General features: G+C 36.8%; 1 protein-coding gene across 15 annotated transcripts in view; it reads left to right on the top strand.

Annotated features, from left to right (window-relative positions):
- Positions 1 to 17528, top strand: part of CLASP2 (cytoplasmic linker associated protein 2) — a 145769-nt gene that overhangs the window by 125969 nt on the left and 2272 nt on the right. For all 15 annotated transcript variants that reach the window (XM_068404633.1, XM_068404629.1, XM_068404625.1 and 12 more), the window contains 9 exons: positions 1131 to 1274; positions 5240 to 5383; positions 5820 to 5926; positions 6741 to 6894; positions 7593 to 7821; positions 12200 to 12393; positions 13221 to 13349; positions 15059 to 15265; positions 16382 to 16498. In XM_068404633.1, the coding sequence (XP_068260734.1) occupies positions 1131 to 1274; positions 5240 to 5383; positions 5820 to 5926; positions 6741 to 6894; positions 7593 to 7821; positions 12200 to 12393; positions 13221 to 13349; positions 15059 to 15265; positions 16382 to 16498 (1425 nt within the window). The remainder of the gene's footprint in view (positions 1 to 1130; positions 1275 to 5239; positions 5384 to 5819; positions 5927 to 6740; positions 6895 to 7592; positions 7822 to 12199; positions 12394 to 13220; positions 13350 to 15058; positions 15266 to 16381; positions 16499 to 17528) is intronic.

Genomic DNA, 17528 nt, shown 5'->3' with positions numbered 1-17528 from the left:
GCGTCACTTAGTGTGTCTTGAGGTTTTAACAGCCTGCAAGTTTTCACGACCAAGGGAAATTTCTAAATAGCTTTGCTTGGAACAGTTGTACTACAAACCACGAACAATTAAAAATACACCCAGAACTTTTTTTTTCTTTCTGGTTATGAAGGACATAGGTGTCTCCCTCCTGGTAGGTATTTCTGGTTCACTGTAGTTATTAGTGGAAATAAAAGCAGCTAAGTCAAATAGGTGGCCTAAATAAATATTCACCACTTTGGGTTGTGTGACAAATCTCTGGGGCAGCAGGAGTCGAGGAGATAAATATTTAAGGGCGATACTGGCATACTAGACCTTTGTCCAAAGCTGTGCAGTGGTGCAATTTTGGAGAAACTAGAGAGAGATGCTGCAGTCTGGGATGTATAAAACAGAGATTCTGCATGAGGAGCAGAGGGAGCTAGGGGAGTAGGAGGACGATGCTCAGATAAATGGGGGAATAAAGCAGCTTTTCTGTTCTCCTGGTAAATCCGTGTGTCTGTCTTTGAAATATCTTCAAAGGAAAAGTATGCATGTGACCCCTTCTAAGTCTTTTGTAGAAATCCTATTCCATACCTTTTTAGTATTTAATGGGAAGATTCATGTGGCTTATAACCAAAAATAGTGACTGCTCAACTCTGGTGTTTTATAAAAGAATGCTGAGTGTTACCTGCATAGTAGGAACTAATAGGAACTGTTTATTGGTTCATCAGATTATGTTCATTTTTCATTTTAGTACTTGAAAAAAGTTCTTCATAATTCTGAATAATTCTTTAAAATCCTGATTATTCTTAAATATTCTCAGTACTTTTCTTTTTGTTAAATATAAGCTTCTGCATATGCAATGATTTGTGTATCTTTTAGTTTCTATCAGTGAAATCTAAGATTTCTCTTAATATTTGAATTTCTGTGGAATAACTCCCTTCTTGAAATGTTACATCCATTTGTAAATTGATTTATTATATAGAGTTTTATACCAATGGTGAAAAGATGTTTTGTTTAATTGGGAAAAAAAAAAAAATCTTTATTTTAGGGAATGAACACTACTCTGTGAGCACACTTGTTCTTTCAGCCCACTATTTTTATTGTCCACCTGACCCTATTTCTCTTTGCAGGTCAAAGTTGCAATCCTTAAATACATAGAGACTCTTGCGCAACAGATGGATCCAGGGGATTTTGTAAATTCAAGTGAAACTAGGTTAGCAGTGTCTCGGATCATCACCTGGACCACAGAACCTAAAAGCTCAGACGTTAGGAAGGTACGTTTGTTAATGTGTGCTTAGAATTGCAGGACATTCCAAGTGTCTTGGCAGTTAGAGAAGCTGATACTTCTTGCCTGAACAACAATAAAAAATTCTTTAAAAACAAACTTATTCTTTCATAGAGAAGGGGAACTTTTATATCCTGCTCAGCAAACGCACCTAATTTTTCTGTATAAAATATCAGAAGTGACAAAGTAAAACTTGGCCAAAAACTATGTTTAAGAATATTTAAGTAAAAATTCAAAATTATCACCTCTTAAAACTCTCTGTTAAGGTTGTATTTTTATGTATGTTAGTATGTTGAGATTAACTTTCCTAATACAAGGAATAACTTTGTTTCAAGCACTCTCTGGTATTAAAATCTCTTCAGTGGGCATTTACTATAAAGTTTTAATATTACTTCAGAGACCATCCTCTGTGATACCATTCCTGTTATGAATGTGCTGCTAGTAAGTTTGGTAGCAAACTTGGTTGAATCTCTGTTGGATTTTCTCGAATCCTTTGTGTTTAACAAAATACAGGCAAATAACTATTGACCCTTTGACAAAAGAAAGTTTGTGCTGTAATAATATAGTGTCAAAGGTTTGTTCTTGTAACGCTGCAGTGGCAGTGCAACACTCCCTTTGCCACATAACTGTTGTGAAGTGAAAATTCATATTTGTGAGCTACGTGGGTATACCAGGGATATAGAATAACCATGAGAAATGTACTAATGCAGTCGTTGGAAAGGGCTTCTAAATAGTCCTTCCACTATAGAAACCAAAAACCTTCCAATTTTGTTTGCAGCTTGATGGAATAGGGTTTTGTTGTTGTTCTGATTGTCACCAGCCATTCTGTCTTAGCTGCCATTATCAGCCTGCTAATGCTTTTTGAATGCTAAATAAACATATTTACTTTATGGCTCATATTGACTTAGAGAAGTAACTCTTCTGTTTCTTTTTCTCTGTTTATTTATGCAGTTTGAAGGGTTGCAGCAATTCAGTTGTTTAGATTTCCGTTGCTATTTTCAATTAAATTTGAATTTTGGCAACTTCATAATTTCTAGAAACAGTACCAAAACTTCCTTGCTCTAGGAGGGATGTTTGGTGGGAGAAAGTAGAGAGAAAATAGTGGGAGCTGTCTCACAAAGTGTGTAATGTGAAGAGAACAAAAATTAAAATAACTTCCACAACTTCTTGATATCTGGAATGTTTGTAATATGTAATAAAAAAACATAGGAGAGTTTATATTGGAGATAATATTTCTATAATAAATAATATATATTTCTTATATAACTTCATGAGTATGAGAAGGTGGTAATAGATTATATTCAATGGACTTGTCTGGCCTAGTACCATGTTCTAGTGACACATACAAGACCATAAAACAGGAGGAGAATTGAAGCAGCACTATCTTCTAAATCAGTAAAGTTTTAGTACTAAGACACGTGGCAAGCTGTCTTATCTGATGGTTCATATCTCTAATAAGCATTTTTATGTCAATAAGTAACTGAATCGTGGAAAGAATTGCCAGTGAGTTTAATCATCTGGAACACCTTAATTACATAAAGTTCTCTCATTTTATTTTTTCTTTCCATAACAGAGCTGTTAGAGGCAACTAACTGCCAAAAGTCTTTAATAGCTCTTGAAAATAAAATTTCATCACAAAGTAGTCAAAAGTGTTATTCTGATGGTATAAAAAGTTTCGTTCTCTCAGCAGGCTTCACAGCCTTGTTCATTTTATTTATTTTAATAAGCTTATAGCATTTAGTATGATTTCTTTAAATTATAAGTTTTTGTCAAGTGTATTTCTGTGTAGTTGATGGGTTAGGTATTTTTTTTCAGTAAAACCATTTCCAGTACTAAGTATTGTGAAAAATCCTTTTTTGTTTTATTAGTCTGAAGTTGGGCTCTTTTAGTGCAGGTCAGTGACATGGGACTTCTTTCTGGAAGGTAAAAATGTATGTTTCAGAACTTAGATTTCTTCTAAGATTGGAATTCTTCTGGAAAGAACTAGAATCTTCTTAAGGAGTTCTAAGAACAAAGCAAAACCAAAGAAGTATTCCTCATCCTTATTGCAGACTTTCAAAGATGTTATCTGTATGACTGGACTTAAATCTCAAGAGAGAGAGCTTACGCTGAGGAGAAGAAAAACCTCCAAATACTCTTAAATGTGCTTTTTTTTTGTCAAGGAAGAGAGAGAAAATAGGTAATTGCATAGTTGAAAACTTTCTGTGAGTCAGTATCAATTTTGATACTTTAGATGGAGCTCCATTTTGCGCAGATCTGATGGTATCAGTTTCTTTCCTGATACGACCCTGGACTGTCTGTTGTGTTATTTTATTGGCAGCTTAAATAGACACAGTGTTAGTGAGGGGAGACGTGGATAACGGACAGCAAAAGGGAAGTGGTAATTCCCAAGCCTTTGCTCAGTTGCTGCATTTGTTTTGGTTTTGCTTTGTATCAATTTCTGCTGAAAGACTGACCATAAGAAATAACAAGGGAAAGCGAAACATTGAAGACAGGTTGTAGAGGGCATTCAGGGTGTTCACTTGAAGGGAAGGCTATCAGAGGGAGAAGGGAATAAAAGTTAAAGAAAACAGCCAGTCACGAGCGTGCAAAGATAATTTGTGGCAATCGAACAGGCTAGTATTTTTGTCATTAAACTTAATACCGAGATGTGTGTTGGTATGTGTGCTCATACCTTGGCTTTCCACTTTTAATTAAAAAATGCTACAGTTCATTGCTCTGGAAGCAAAAGGAAGGAAATAAATGTCTAAAAGAATTTTCTAAACTACTTGCTTGAAGTATATTGCTGCTTAAGCAAGCTGCCTATCATTCTGTCTAGCATGAAGCACTGGTTCTCTCCAGTGCACGGCAGACTTTGATGGTGAGCTGTATAAACTAGACATAGTTGGTTAATCTTAGAATCAGAGTTTTGTACTACAAAGAAACTATTAAACAACTCTGGAGAACTTCGTCTCTAGCCCTTCATTGCACGTGTTAGGTTAGTTACTGTGTTGACAGGTTTGTTAGACTATCCAGGGAATATTCATCAAACTGTACAAACATTATGAAGTCATGCAGTCAACATTCCTTTACTGTAGGGAACCCAACCAGTGTGTAACTTACAGTGTTGCTTTGTCAGTAAAGAGCTCTGATATTTCTTTCAGATAAAAAATATATATATAGTAAAACATGCTGTAGGATGAGGATGATGTTAAAGATGAACTATTAAAATTGAGGGTGTGGGAGGTGACATCCAGTAGACTACAAACTCCTATAGTTAACAGTTTTCATCGTTAGAGTATGCAGTCAGCTAAATTATTCCTCATGATGTTTGCTTATCTTTTAAGAAGATAAAGAGGGGGGGAAGGTTAACTAACTAGTTTGGCTGTAGGATAAGTTATAAAGACTATCAAGTGCTGTGATCACAACTCCAAATCAAGACTGTCTCATTCCAAATTAGGGTATCTGTGTGGGTTTTTTTAATTTCTAAAGCAATAACTGTTCCTTTTCAAGTAGTGTTTTGATTATCCATCATCTGTAATTACCACTTGCAGAACTTGGGAGAAGGAATTGCAGGCTTGTTCCTGCCTGGTGTCTTCCATTCCTCTCTTTAAATTTGTTCAACTTGGCAAACCCTTTAAAAGCCATTTTGTGAATTCCTTCAGTACATTTTTCACTAAGCGGGGATCTGCAGTTGGGAGGCTTGAGGAGCATATTTCTGAAAGGCTACTTGTTAAAATGATTGTGCAAAGTGGAAGCTCTTTGCTGTGTGCCTGGATTTATCAATATCTGAACTTTCAGCTTACCAGCAAACATAAAGAGCTTTTGTTCACATCTGTTAACATCTTTATTCAAGCTTGATCAAGACTTAAGTCACGTTTTGTGATTACCACTCATTATAGCATCTTTTGCTGGTAAAATTACTTTAGAAACTCAAATTAATTAATGTCTCCAATCTGTATTTGCTTTTTCTAGGCTGCACAGTCAGTGCTGATTTCCCTTTTTGAACTCAACACTCCAGAGTTTACAATGCTGCTGGGTGCTTTACCAAAAACATTTCAGGATGGAGCCACAAAGCTTCTCCATAATCATCTCCGGAATACAGGCAACAGTGGTCAGGTATCTACACCTCTTATTATTCTTCCTGACGTTACTGGTGTTTTGAACATAAGTCCATTTCAGTGGGGTTATTTTTGAGAGCAAGAAGGTTGGTAGAGGAGGGCAGGCAACCCAAATCCTGTGTAGAAGTCTGTCTTAGTAGCAGATACCACTCTTTATGGAATGCCTTTTCTTTTTCCTCCAGAGAATGATACTTTCTGTGCTGCTTCCAAGTGACTTAATAACTTTCAATGTGCTTTTTAAGAGTAGTTTATCTTTTACTTTACTCATTTCAAAGTTACACTTGATTGAAGTTACTAGTAATTGGTTAGCCAATCCAATAAATGAAATAGAAGCTCTTTAAATGTTTCTGGGCGCTAGAAAATAAATACAATAATAAGTTAAAAGGGAAGCTGAAGTCCTACTGGAGTATCTCTTCTCACCTCTCTTCTTGCAGGGAACAATGGGAAGTCCTTTAACAAGACCTACTCCACGCTCCCCAGCAAGTTGGTCAAGCCCTCTCACTTCCCCAACCAATACATCACAGAACACTTTGTCACCAAGGTAATGTAGGCTGGTGTTGCTACAGTTCTGCATCTAAGGCTTCATTACGTGTTGTCCAAAATAGTAACCCCAAGAGTGAAAGTGTGGAGCAAATTTTGCATGAAGTGACCGACGCTGAAAAATAATCCCCCTCCCTCAGTGGAATGGCAGTGCAGTGAAATGCTTCGTCTCCCTGAAGGGTCTGATAAGTGCCAGGGCTGGCCTGAGGTGGGAAGGGCTGTGCACCTTGGACTGCAAATGGATCAGCAAGAGAAGGAACGGAAGCGTTTAGCAAATGTTCGAATAGGTCAGCTAGGTCATCAAACCAGACTTAATACTGGGGAGACTAAAAAAGAGTTAGTTCATAAATGTTGTGGTCTTTAATTTTGTGGTACCAATGTCGCCAGTGAAGTGGACTATTTAATTTTGCTTTTAGCAGTCAACTTACTGTGAAAACTGTTGAGTTCTATCAGTCCTCCTTACTTTGGAACTCTTTTCAGAAGGAGAGAATGGTGTAAAAATCCCAGTTGCTTCATATTAGTGAAACAGAGCAAAGTTTGTTTCTTCAGGCAGATGCTGCTACCTAATGTAGCCCTCCCCTTAGCCAGCTACTCCCAGTGCTTTCTCTGTCGGTGGCAGTACACTTACCAAGATGTACCATAATAAAGTTTTGTTACGTGGAGAGACAGCTTTCTTCCTCAATGTATTTCAAGAAAAAAAAATAATTTTATTAATATTTCTTGAGTCTCTGTAGTTCCTTGCTAATGTTATTTTAAAATATGGGGTCACAAAATAAATTCATCTTAATTCCTATGTCCTTCTCCATGGCTCACAGTGCATTTGACTATGACACTGAAAATATGAATTCTGAAGATATATACAGCTCTCTTCGTGGGGTCACTGAAGCCATTCAGAATTTCAGTTTTCGTAGTCAGGAAGATATGAATGAGCCTGTAAAACGAGATTCAAAAAAAGAGGATGGCGATTCGGTGAGTATTTAAACTCGGTGCATCTTTGTATCAGCAAACCAAGCCAATGACTGATTTATCACAGATAATAAAGCATCTTTTTCAGTAGGTTTGTATGTTATGACTGCTGAAATGGGATGTTTCTCCTAAATTATTTCAGAGCTTTAGAAAAATACGTTCCTAGTCTTGAACCACATTTTGGAAGTGTAAATGCTGATTCTAAGTAGTGCTAGCTGTTTGTTTATTTAAAATGCAAATTTAAAATTCTTGCAAAACAGCTGGAGCTCCGTTTTTCAGAGGTCTGCACCTTAATATATATTTTAACAAAGTTTTAGTTTATTCCGTACAGAACCTGTGGCTTTTTCACTGCGGTGCTACGTGCAGTGTTTTAAACTTCCGCCCCTGTGGAACTTTGGCTTTCACATTTGTTGAGCTTGCCAAATATGTATATGTTTCAACATGTTTTTAATTACTTAGCATCAAACTTCTGAGATAAAATACTGACAGCTGCTTCTAGTTCATGAGGTTTTTTTGGACTATCTTTCTTTTTTTTGAAAGAAAGCAAAGTTTAGGGAACTGTTTATAAGATTCTTATTTGAAGGCTAGTTTGAAATTTTTGAAATTTGTAAGTTTGTGCTCTATAGATGAATTAGTAATGTAGTTAATTGAAAAGTGTAAGTGTTATTTCATGTGCTTGTATGATACTTCTTGTCCTGCAGATTTGCAGTGCTTCTGGCCTAGTAGACCTACGAGCAGGCAGTGGTGTGAGCGACACAGGCCGCACAGCTCTTGATAACAAAACATCATTACTCAACACGATGCCTCCCCACTCTTCGCCACGTTCACGAGATTATAACCCATACAATTATTCTGATGGTATCGGTTCATTTAATAAATCTGCTTTGAAAGAAGCCATGTTTGATGATGATGCAGAGCAATTCCCTGATGGTAAGCTTCAGATTGCATTCTGTGCTAGAAGAAAAATGGTGAGATTTTCCATCTTTGCATTCAGTTTCTGAATTTATTAGCTATATGTGTATCACAAGTGCCACTTCTTTGAGAGATTTTTGCAAATACTGTATTTCAAATTAGTTTCTTTGTTAATAGCCCTTTAGAGTGACATTGTTGATAATCCAACAATTGGTATTTGTAGAGATTAAGATTATTATCTCATATAAATACTGAACTATATTGTATACTTCTGGTAGCACATCCTGTGGCAGTATTGTCAATATAAATTTACTTATCAGATTGCTTTATGATTGAAATTTAAATGGAAAAAAAAAGATTTACAGCAAGGAAGTAAAACCTGGATCAAACCAGTTTGGGAATTAGGTGAAAGACTAAGTATTTTGTTAGTAATATATTTGTATTTGAAACATGACATTGGTGTTTTCTATTGACTAAACATTCTTTGGGGGGAAAAAAAAAAACCAACCACCTTTTACCAGCAAGGTGGTTCATTTAGCCCATGTAAATCTAGGAACTTGGGCTGTTGTTTTGTAGGCTTCTAGAGCTTCTTTTTGATATTTCTCAGTGTATCTTTGGGTAATTTTTTATATCTAAATGTGGGGAAGGTTCCAAAGTATCACTACTATCATTATTTAAAAAGTAGTAGGTGGTTTTCATAATCTGGTATTCATTATTATTAATATTTCATATTCAGTTATAGATTAAAATCAGATTTTAAGTAAACAAATTTCTTAATAGTGAGGGACAAATTAATTTTCCCCCTTCTGACTGTTTTGCTTCTGTCATCCAGCAAAGATGTGTTACAGAAACTGTTGAAGAACAAAGCTGTTTTTCTGACATGGTGTTTTTTCAACTATTCTATAAGTTGACTTTAAGTTTACATTAAATTAAAACCAAATCCAAGTAAGGTGCGTTTCTCTCTGTTTTCTCCTCTGTTTAGTGAAGAGGCATATTGCCAATTATTATCTTCTGAAAAGGACTGAAGGGAAAGCAAATTTTTACAAATCATGTCATGTAAATATCAATAATTAAATCCCTTTGTCATCTACATACAGAACCAGTTTATGATGGAGATTCTGCGTTACAGGGATCCCATCATTACATGGGATAAGCCTCTTTATACCTTCTGACAACATATTTCTGGATATTGCAGTAAACCAAACGCAATCTGTGCTGTGCCAGCATGTTCTGGTTTTGTAAGAAGTCCTGACTGGCCGGAGCGGAGCACCCCATCCAGTATTAGTGTGTCCTGGCTGCAGGAGTAGTGCAATGCATTATTTAGGTCTGCTCTTTAATGGATCTTAATAAAGTACTTGCATTCAATCCTGTGTTCACGCTTAGTTTTTAGTTATACCGTGTGCGTTCTGTCACTTGTGTGTTACTTTTAGAGTTTCATCTAAGATTACTTTGAAAAAGTCTGCATGAAAAAAAGGTACACTCCGCAAAATACTTCGTGCCTGCAGTCCCTCAGTTAGGAGCTGCATGCTTTTCCCATAAACCTGAAGCGCTCGTCAAATGTTAGATTTTAATTTTGAGAAACTCCACAGAATTGCTGCCTGGTAGTGACACAAAGTCCTGTTTTTACTGGACTCCCAGCTATCCTCTTGTGTTACTGGGAGAAAGATACGGAAATACAGAGCTCATATAGTCCTGTCCACAGCACCGAGGCATGAACACGTATCCTGCAGACGGTCTAACAGTTGAAAATTTCTGGTGGAGGAGATGCCACAGTGTACCCCACGTGGCCCTTTGAGTATTTTGCCTCTCTTACAGTAAAAAGGTTTTCAGAGTAACAGCCTAAATCTTCCAGCAACTAGAACTTCTTGTTTCCCAAAGGAGATGCTCTTTATTCAAAGCGTAGGGAAACCTGGCTTTCTAAGGCACTTCCAGACTCCTTAATAGCACTCCACAGTCTCTGGTTGAAAACCAGTGTTCATCTTCAAAGCAGCTTCCTTATTTCAGTTTACTTCCATGGATTGTGTTTTCCAAACATCTTCCTTTTTACTTGCCACTTTATATATGGACTTAAGATTTCTGCTTCTGTGTCTTCCCTTACACTTACCACCTTTTTTCTTTCAGACCATTCCTTCATGATAATTTTCAATTTTTATCCTCTTCTCCAGAATGTTTGCAACTGCTCTTAAAGTGATGTCATCTGCAGATTTCATAATAAATGGTCTCCATATTCCTTCGATATCATTAACAAAAGCATCAGACAGAACCAGGCTCTGCACAGACCTGAGCAGGGACATCACTCGTATCCTCGTAGGTTAATAAAAAGCCATTTATAGTCCAGTCACCCTGCAAGTGATTCGTCAAGTTTTGCACCCACTGTGTTGGCTTTTTTGGCCACTATGTTTGCATAGCTTCTGTATTAAGATGCTGTGGGTGACAGTAGGAAAATCGTTACTAAATTCAAGACATACCTACATGTTCACTTTTCACCCCTACACTGTCTTGTCAAAAGGATATTATTTGATTGGTTTGAGAAGAGTTGTTCTTAATCAAATATTTGTTTCTCTGATGTGTATTGTAATTCATTCAAATGAAGGAGTTGCATCTGCTCCTCCTCATTTGTGTTTTGTTTTCTTTCTGAAAAAGAAATTTTGAGAGTAGACTTTGAATATGACTTCTTTTACAACTCTCCACTGTGATCTGGAGAATGTTTGGAAATGAAACACTGGGTGCTAAGTCATACAGAGGAACGGAAAATACAGGTTTTGAAGGCACATCCCTCTTGGTTGTCTTCATGTTTTTCAGGAATTCCAGCCATTTCCTCCACTAACGGAGCTTCTTTCCTTCCATTATTCCTGCACGGACATGGCTGCTACCTTCTCTCTTTACCCCTTCCCTCCATATGTTCAAGTTGCCACTTCTTCGCTTCTGATACTTCCACAGTGAAAATGACTTTATTCAGACATATATGGGTAGTTTTGCTAATGATGTATCAATATGCATTTCCCAAAATAGGATTAACTACAGTGTAGTCCTCGCAGTTTGGTAGAACAAGTGTCATAGTTCTGGTAATAAAAGCCATGATCTTGCTTTTGTAAAAGTGATTGTCCATCCTGCTCATCTGTACTAATTAATAACTTGCCTATTGCAATTTCAGTCTGTCCTTTAGGCAAACATTAATGATCCACTTGAAGAGGCTGCAAAGCATGCATTAAGGTAGAGGCAGAAGTGCTTGCAGAAGAAAGTGTCTGCTTTCAGGTGCTTGTGCTCCTGATTATTCATGCAAAACAGAATGCAAATAGGAATGCTGGGTACAAAAACAGTGTGGGGGTTTTTTTTAAGGTAACTGATGCGTGATTTTAAGGTATTTGATACGTGGTATTCAGCTTTCACTTATTTCTTTGTATAGGTGCTTTGTACAGCATTTATAAGTTACAATATTGAATACAGTAATGTAAGATGTTCAAGGGCTGTGGTTGCTCAGTATACGACCTCATAAATTTGGTTTGGAGAATGTATTACCTGTGTTAGTAAAAGGAATAATTTTAGGAAAGCTGCAATGCAGGAACACTTGCATTTCATGCCAATACTTTTAACCTTCTTCCAGAAAACAAAGTGTGGTTTTGTTAATTTATCCAAAAGTCTCAGTGCAGAGATGGAAGGTATATGCTTTTCTTTGTTAAAGGCTAAACGGGTCTTGGCGATGGAATAAAGGCAACAACTTGATATTTCATTTTCATTAAGACCATTTTTAAGTTTCTTGACTGTTTGCAGATCTCTCCGTTTGCAGTCTCCAGTGGGTTGTGTTACTGATGCGTTTTTCCATCATCATGGAATCCTCTCTAATCAAAACTAAAATCCAGAGCCATCTTGTGATGACTGGCCTTGGTTTGCTTCTAGTTCAGCTATTTTGTACCATTCTTGTGCATTTTTTTCCCCATTTCTGTTAACAGCCTAGCTATTGCTGTGGAACCATGGCTTACAAAAGTCTAAGCAATTCCGTAATACTCTCAGAGAAAAGATGAATTTATCATCTTGGATGGAAGGGTCATATGGGAAAAGCAGCACTTTGTATATAGATCAGATTTAAAAGGTTGCAGAGCACTTACCACTTTGGGTATTGCAAGCACAAAAACTCTTGCAGTAAACTAGCTTACAGGGGTTTTTTGTAGTGTCATTGTAGGATTTTTTTGGTGATTGTAAGCTTGTTCAGCAGTGTTGGCTGCACTGAAAATGTAGCAGCCAAATTGCAATTTTGCAGACAAATTTGGGGAAAAAAAATAAAAGCATGCTAGAAAGCTAGCAAACCATCCTAGAAAATATCCTTCAGTTGTACAGCAGGTACTAATATTTATTTGCAATGATCTGAGAACTGTGTTTCTGAATTACTTTTTGACAGAGCCTCCCATGGACCATTCTGATCTGGTTGCAGAGTTACTGAAAGAGTTATCAAACCATAACGAGAGAGTTGAGGAAAGAAAGGCTGCCCTGTACGAGCTCATGAAGTTAACTCAAGAAGAGTCTTTTGGTGTTTGGGATGAGCACTTCAAAACAATACTGCTTTTGCTGCTTGAAACACTTGGAGATAAAGAGGTAAATTCAGATTAATCCAGTTAAGAATGATAACAAAGCACATGGTTTACTTTCAGTGTCTTTGAAATTTGTATGGGTTGTAGGAAGGGCACAAATTCAAGTTAGTCTTGAAGAACAAAAAACTGTGGAAATACAAAAATGTCATGAAATCTCAATGCCCTGATGGTGAAAAGGGCATCAGTAATACTTATCTTCTAAGGAACTCTTTATTTGTTGATCCTCACATGATAGATTAAATGAAACATTTTTCCCTGTGATTCAGAGCTTATCTGTTAGTAGCCCCTGGTGGAATCTAGAATATGAAAACATCATGTGTGGCAAAGCATTTAAAAATATATTTCTAAAATACAGTAATGCTCATTGTGAAAAGACTGAGTTCTGTGTAATTGTTCTCTACAAGGGCCACGTTTTTGAAATTACTGAGGTTCAAAAAGACACTAATACTTGCTTTTGATTTTAAAAAAAATAATTTGTAAAAAAAATTTCAGAAATGTGTGTGCGTTATGTGATGCTAAAGGTTTTATCAGCACTTGTGAAGAGTAAAGTTGTTTGCAGCTTAACTTCTGGGTAGTGTAGATAGCTCAATTAGGTTAGCAACATGTTTGTGATATGCCACCAGAACTATCTGCAAAAAGAGAGATCACAAAGAGGCAGAAACTGAAGATTTTTTTCTAGCTTTGTTAACAGTAGGTTCATACTGTGTATACGTGTAGAGCATAATCTGATATTTTTCCATTACCAAAGACTCTTCCAGCTGCTGAACAAATGTTAAAACATATGTCTGTTTAAAGATACGTAACTCATTTATTTTAATATTGTATCTTTAGCATGCAATTAGAGCTTTGGCATTGAAAGTTCTAAGAGAAATTCTAAGAAACCAGCCAGCAAGGTTCAAGAATTACGCAGAGCTCACAATCATGAAGACGTTAGAAGCACATAAGGATCCTCATAAGGAGGTTAGTAATCAGTTATTCTATTTGTTTGTGGTTGACAAATTACTATGAAATGAAACAGCTGTCCAAAAAATGTTTGAGAAATTAGTCAGATCTTACTGAGGAAGTAATTTGTTTAATAGTCAAGCATTCAGCTGTTATTAGTTAACATGGGTATGCAAGAAAAAAACTGCAGTTTTATAAGCTGTCAAATGCTTAATATCAGCCCTAATAACAGTTGCCTTGGGTGCTGTCCAAGAGGACATAGTAACCAACAATGTGTCATTATAGCTCTTCAAGGAGTAACTGAAGGGAGTTTATTCCTTGTGTGACATCTTAAGCCAGATAGAGGTGTCCTGGAGCTCTACAACAAGCTTTTGGATTTCATTAAGGTTCGTGGTTGAGAGACGGGATGGAACATGGCAAGGAATTGTCAACCCTTCCCATTTTTAGCCAGCTCTGCAGCATTCGAGAGCATGGCTTTGGATGTTGCTAGGGGAGAACGCACAGGCACGTATCAAAGAGGAGCTGGTTGTGGCCGAGAACAGTGAGGGGATTCAGAAGTAGAAGGATAACTATGATCTTACTCAGAAGTATTTGTGATGCACGCATACACAATAAAGGATAATGCATGTAGATACAAGAAACACAAATACAGTAACCACAGTATTAAACAGTTCATTCGGTGTCACTGATGCTGTGGAAAGAATCTAGGCTGGTTATTAAATGAGTACATCTTCTCCCTGCCCTCCCCGTGCAAGGGCACTTACTCTGTATGGAGCTTCCTGCGGAGTTCCAATTCTGAATTTTGACTGCAGTTCCTCCCATACCGATTACTTTTGTCACTCATCTGATACTCATTTCTCTTTTCCCTGCATCCTCTTGATTTGTTTCATATACTGTATTTATTACAGTGTCTTGTCCCCATCTTTCCTTCTCTGTTAACTGTGCTTTTTCTCTCTCTTGGTTTTGTGTATATAAGTGAGAGAGTAAAGGGGACGAGGATGTAGAGAAATAGTTACAGAGGTTTTTGTACATCATTGATGTACAAACCCACTGATTTTGTACATGGTTTGTCTTGTTCGATGGCAGATGCCACAGCTGCACTAGTGTGAAGATCAGATGTGAATTTTCTCTGTTGTGCACATGTTGTCCTGAGCTGCTCTGCCTGTTGACTTCCTACCTAATCGGTTTTGTTCTGCTTGTCCTGCATATTCTTCAGGCACTCTTAAAGCACTCTCTTGTCATAGTCAGACTTAGAGGGGAGGAAAAACAGCTGGATTGACTTCTGGAAGTAGCAATCTAGGCATGTCGTTAAATATGTTTTTGAGATGAATGTGAAAACATGTCTTGTCAATGATCACTGACCTAACAAGCAATAACAAATGACAACGTAAGAAATTACAGATTTACAAAGGCGGTGATATTTCAATGTGTAGTTGGAGGGTATCGCAGAATAGAGAAATTTCAGATCCGATTAAACGAGCAGGTTTGAAAAACTGATATGCATATTGCCGAGGACACAGATTAGCCACAGAATACTGGGAAGAGTCTTGTTTTCAGGAAATGATGTCCAACAGTTGAGAATCTTGTAAACAGATTTTCAAAGGGCACTTCATTCACATATTTCTACAATATCGTAGAGCTCTTGGTAGGAAATTTTTGTGCTCAAGACCATAGTAACAGTTTCTTATAAATCATTTTTCCCTGTCTTTTACTTATTCTTTCAACAGGTGGTGAGATCTGCTGAAGAAGCTGCTTCCATGCTAGCCACTTCCATTAGCCCAGATCAGTGCATCAAAGTTCTTTGTCCCATTATCCAAACTGCAGATTACCCCATTAATCTGGCTGCAATCAAAATGCAGACGAAAGTCATAGAAAGAGTATCTAAAGAAACCCTTACTCAGCTTTTACCAGAGATTGTGCCAGGACTAATACAGGTAAGGAGAGAAGAAAGAAAAAACAAAAAAAGAAAGAGTATATATAAGAATTGCAAAGACTTTTAAATAATATCACTTGGCTCTCATGAAGGATTTTATTTGCCTGATAGCTGATGGCTGCTTTGACCCCAAAATAACTCAGATAGTGGGAACAAACTCTTTGATTGGCAGGTAGCTAAATTATAACTGTGGCTAGGACTCAAAGGAAATCTCGGTAGGATATAAAGTACTGGTTATAGTTAATTAAGCTTGGTAGGTACTTCTAATTATAAGATAGTTTTTTGTTGTTTGTGTCTTTTTCCAAGTTGTAATCATTTGGACTGAAATTGTCCATGTTGTATTTGTGTGTAATTGTAGAGCTTTATCACTTGTGGTTTGGGGGAGGCAAGAGGAAAGCAGCAGTTGATTGGGGAAAGTGTAATAAAACGAGAAGGATATCAGAGGTTTCTCTTCCTTTGTCTTTAAAACTAAGTTCTTTCCCACCTTATCAAGAGCCAAGATAGATTAATTTGTACGTGATGGATAAAGACTTTTCAGAGTTTGACAGCTGCATTCTGCAGATTTCTGTCGTTAATTGGTGTCATCCAGTCATACATCTGCAGAAAGCTGGAGGCAGAGAAGGGGGTGTGAGTGAGACAGCCAGGCATGGGGTGCTAGCAAAGTGGCAAAAGAAGCAAAAATCTGTAAGGAACGAGGTGGGAGTTAACAAAAGAATCTTTGGCTGTTAGGAGAATACTGCTTTCAGACTAAGGAAGCTTAAACTGAGTGGTCTTCTGCTTTAAGTAAATATCTGTATAATCTAGAGCAGTTTCTCTTACGTACTCCCCGATTGCACAACAGCAGCTCTGTTTTCAGTGTAACTTATGAACAGGTTTGTGTGGGTTTTAATTTCAGTCTGGAAAATGATTATCAATGGTGATTAATAAGCAGCCTGCTTTTTAAGTGCATGCTCTGTATTTGCGTGTTTGTCTTTTTGTTGGAACGCTTCATTGGGCTACACTAGCATTCATTTAGTGTAGGCTTCAATGTATTTATTATAGTAAATAAGTAAATAGCTTTCTGAGGCTTTTAATCATTAACTGATAAGGTATTAATGTTAATTTTATTGCTTTCTAGGGTTATGATAATTCAGAGAGCAGCGTTCGTAAGGCATGTGTTTTCTGCCTTGTAGCCATTCATGCAGTAATTGGTGATGAACTAAAACCACATCTCAGTCAACTCACTGGCAGTAAAGTAAGTAAAAGATACCATTTAAAGAAATCGTTGTTCATAATTGCATGGATGCATTTGCATTTTGGTTGCAATTGCCAGAAAGTTTCATAAAAGTATATACTTGAATGAGAATATCGGGGCTTCTGAAACCCTCTGAGGAATAGTAGAATTTCATCATAAAATGTTCAAAGCTGAAAATCCATAGATCTTTATTTGTGCGAGTGTACAAACTTTAGCATTAAGATAAATACTAAATTATGTTTCTTACTGCTGTTTAATGGATTTAGTTACCGGTTTTATCACCAGTAGTAGTGATAATGGCTATACTCAGCGTGACTTCTCCTATCGGTATTGCTTGTCTTGTTTTTCATGCAAGTTCTGATTGAAAAGCAATAAATGTAATATGTAGAAGTTACATAAAGCAGTTTTATTTATTCTCCCTCCTTGTTATTTTGCTTTCATCAGTCCTTTCAGTACCTCTCATTTGAAATAATAATGATAGTAATCAGTCTGTGGTCCCTTTTGGTTCAGGATATTTATGATTTTATTGACATCTCTTACATACAGTTTTTTGCATGCAAACAGCTGTGTGTTAATTGTGAATCTCTTTGTCCTTGGGAATAAAGCAGGACAATTAATTTTGTATACCTTTGAATAAGGCAGTTATATCTTAAAAATACTCTCTGGCAGTGATCGTGTTGAATGTGATTCTAGACAGTATTGGAAGCTTTAGTAAGTACCAGAATCAACAACTCTACTTAGAGGCTTAAAACCTCAACATTAACTTAAAAAAAAAACCACCTACCTTATTTAGAACAGCATTGTAATTTGAGGAAAATATTCCACCTCTCTTAATCTAGCTACCTTAGATCGTTCTCTCCTTTATATCCTTAAAGAAGCTTGAGCAGTTTCCTTGTGACAAATCTTTCTGTGTTCGATGTTTTCATGGGCAAGTATGTTACCTTTGAATCAACTGTGTAAAATATAATTTGCTTTTGGGGAAAAGAAAATGATTTAATGTCTCCTTTGTTGTACCATTCCTGTAGTCTGT

This window comes from Nyctibius grandis, chromosome 7, assembly GCF_013368605.1.
Source record: "Nyctibius grandis isolate bNycGra1 chromosome 7, bNycGra1.pri, whole genome shotgun sequence".
Lineage (NCBI taxonomy): Eukaryota > Metazoa > Chordata > Aves > Nyctibiiformes > Nyctibiidae > Nyctibius > Nyctibius grandis.
Note: the sequence above shows the minus strand (reverse complement) of the source record. Positions and strands in the feature narration are given on the sequence as shown.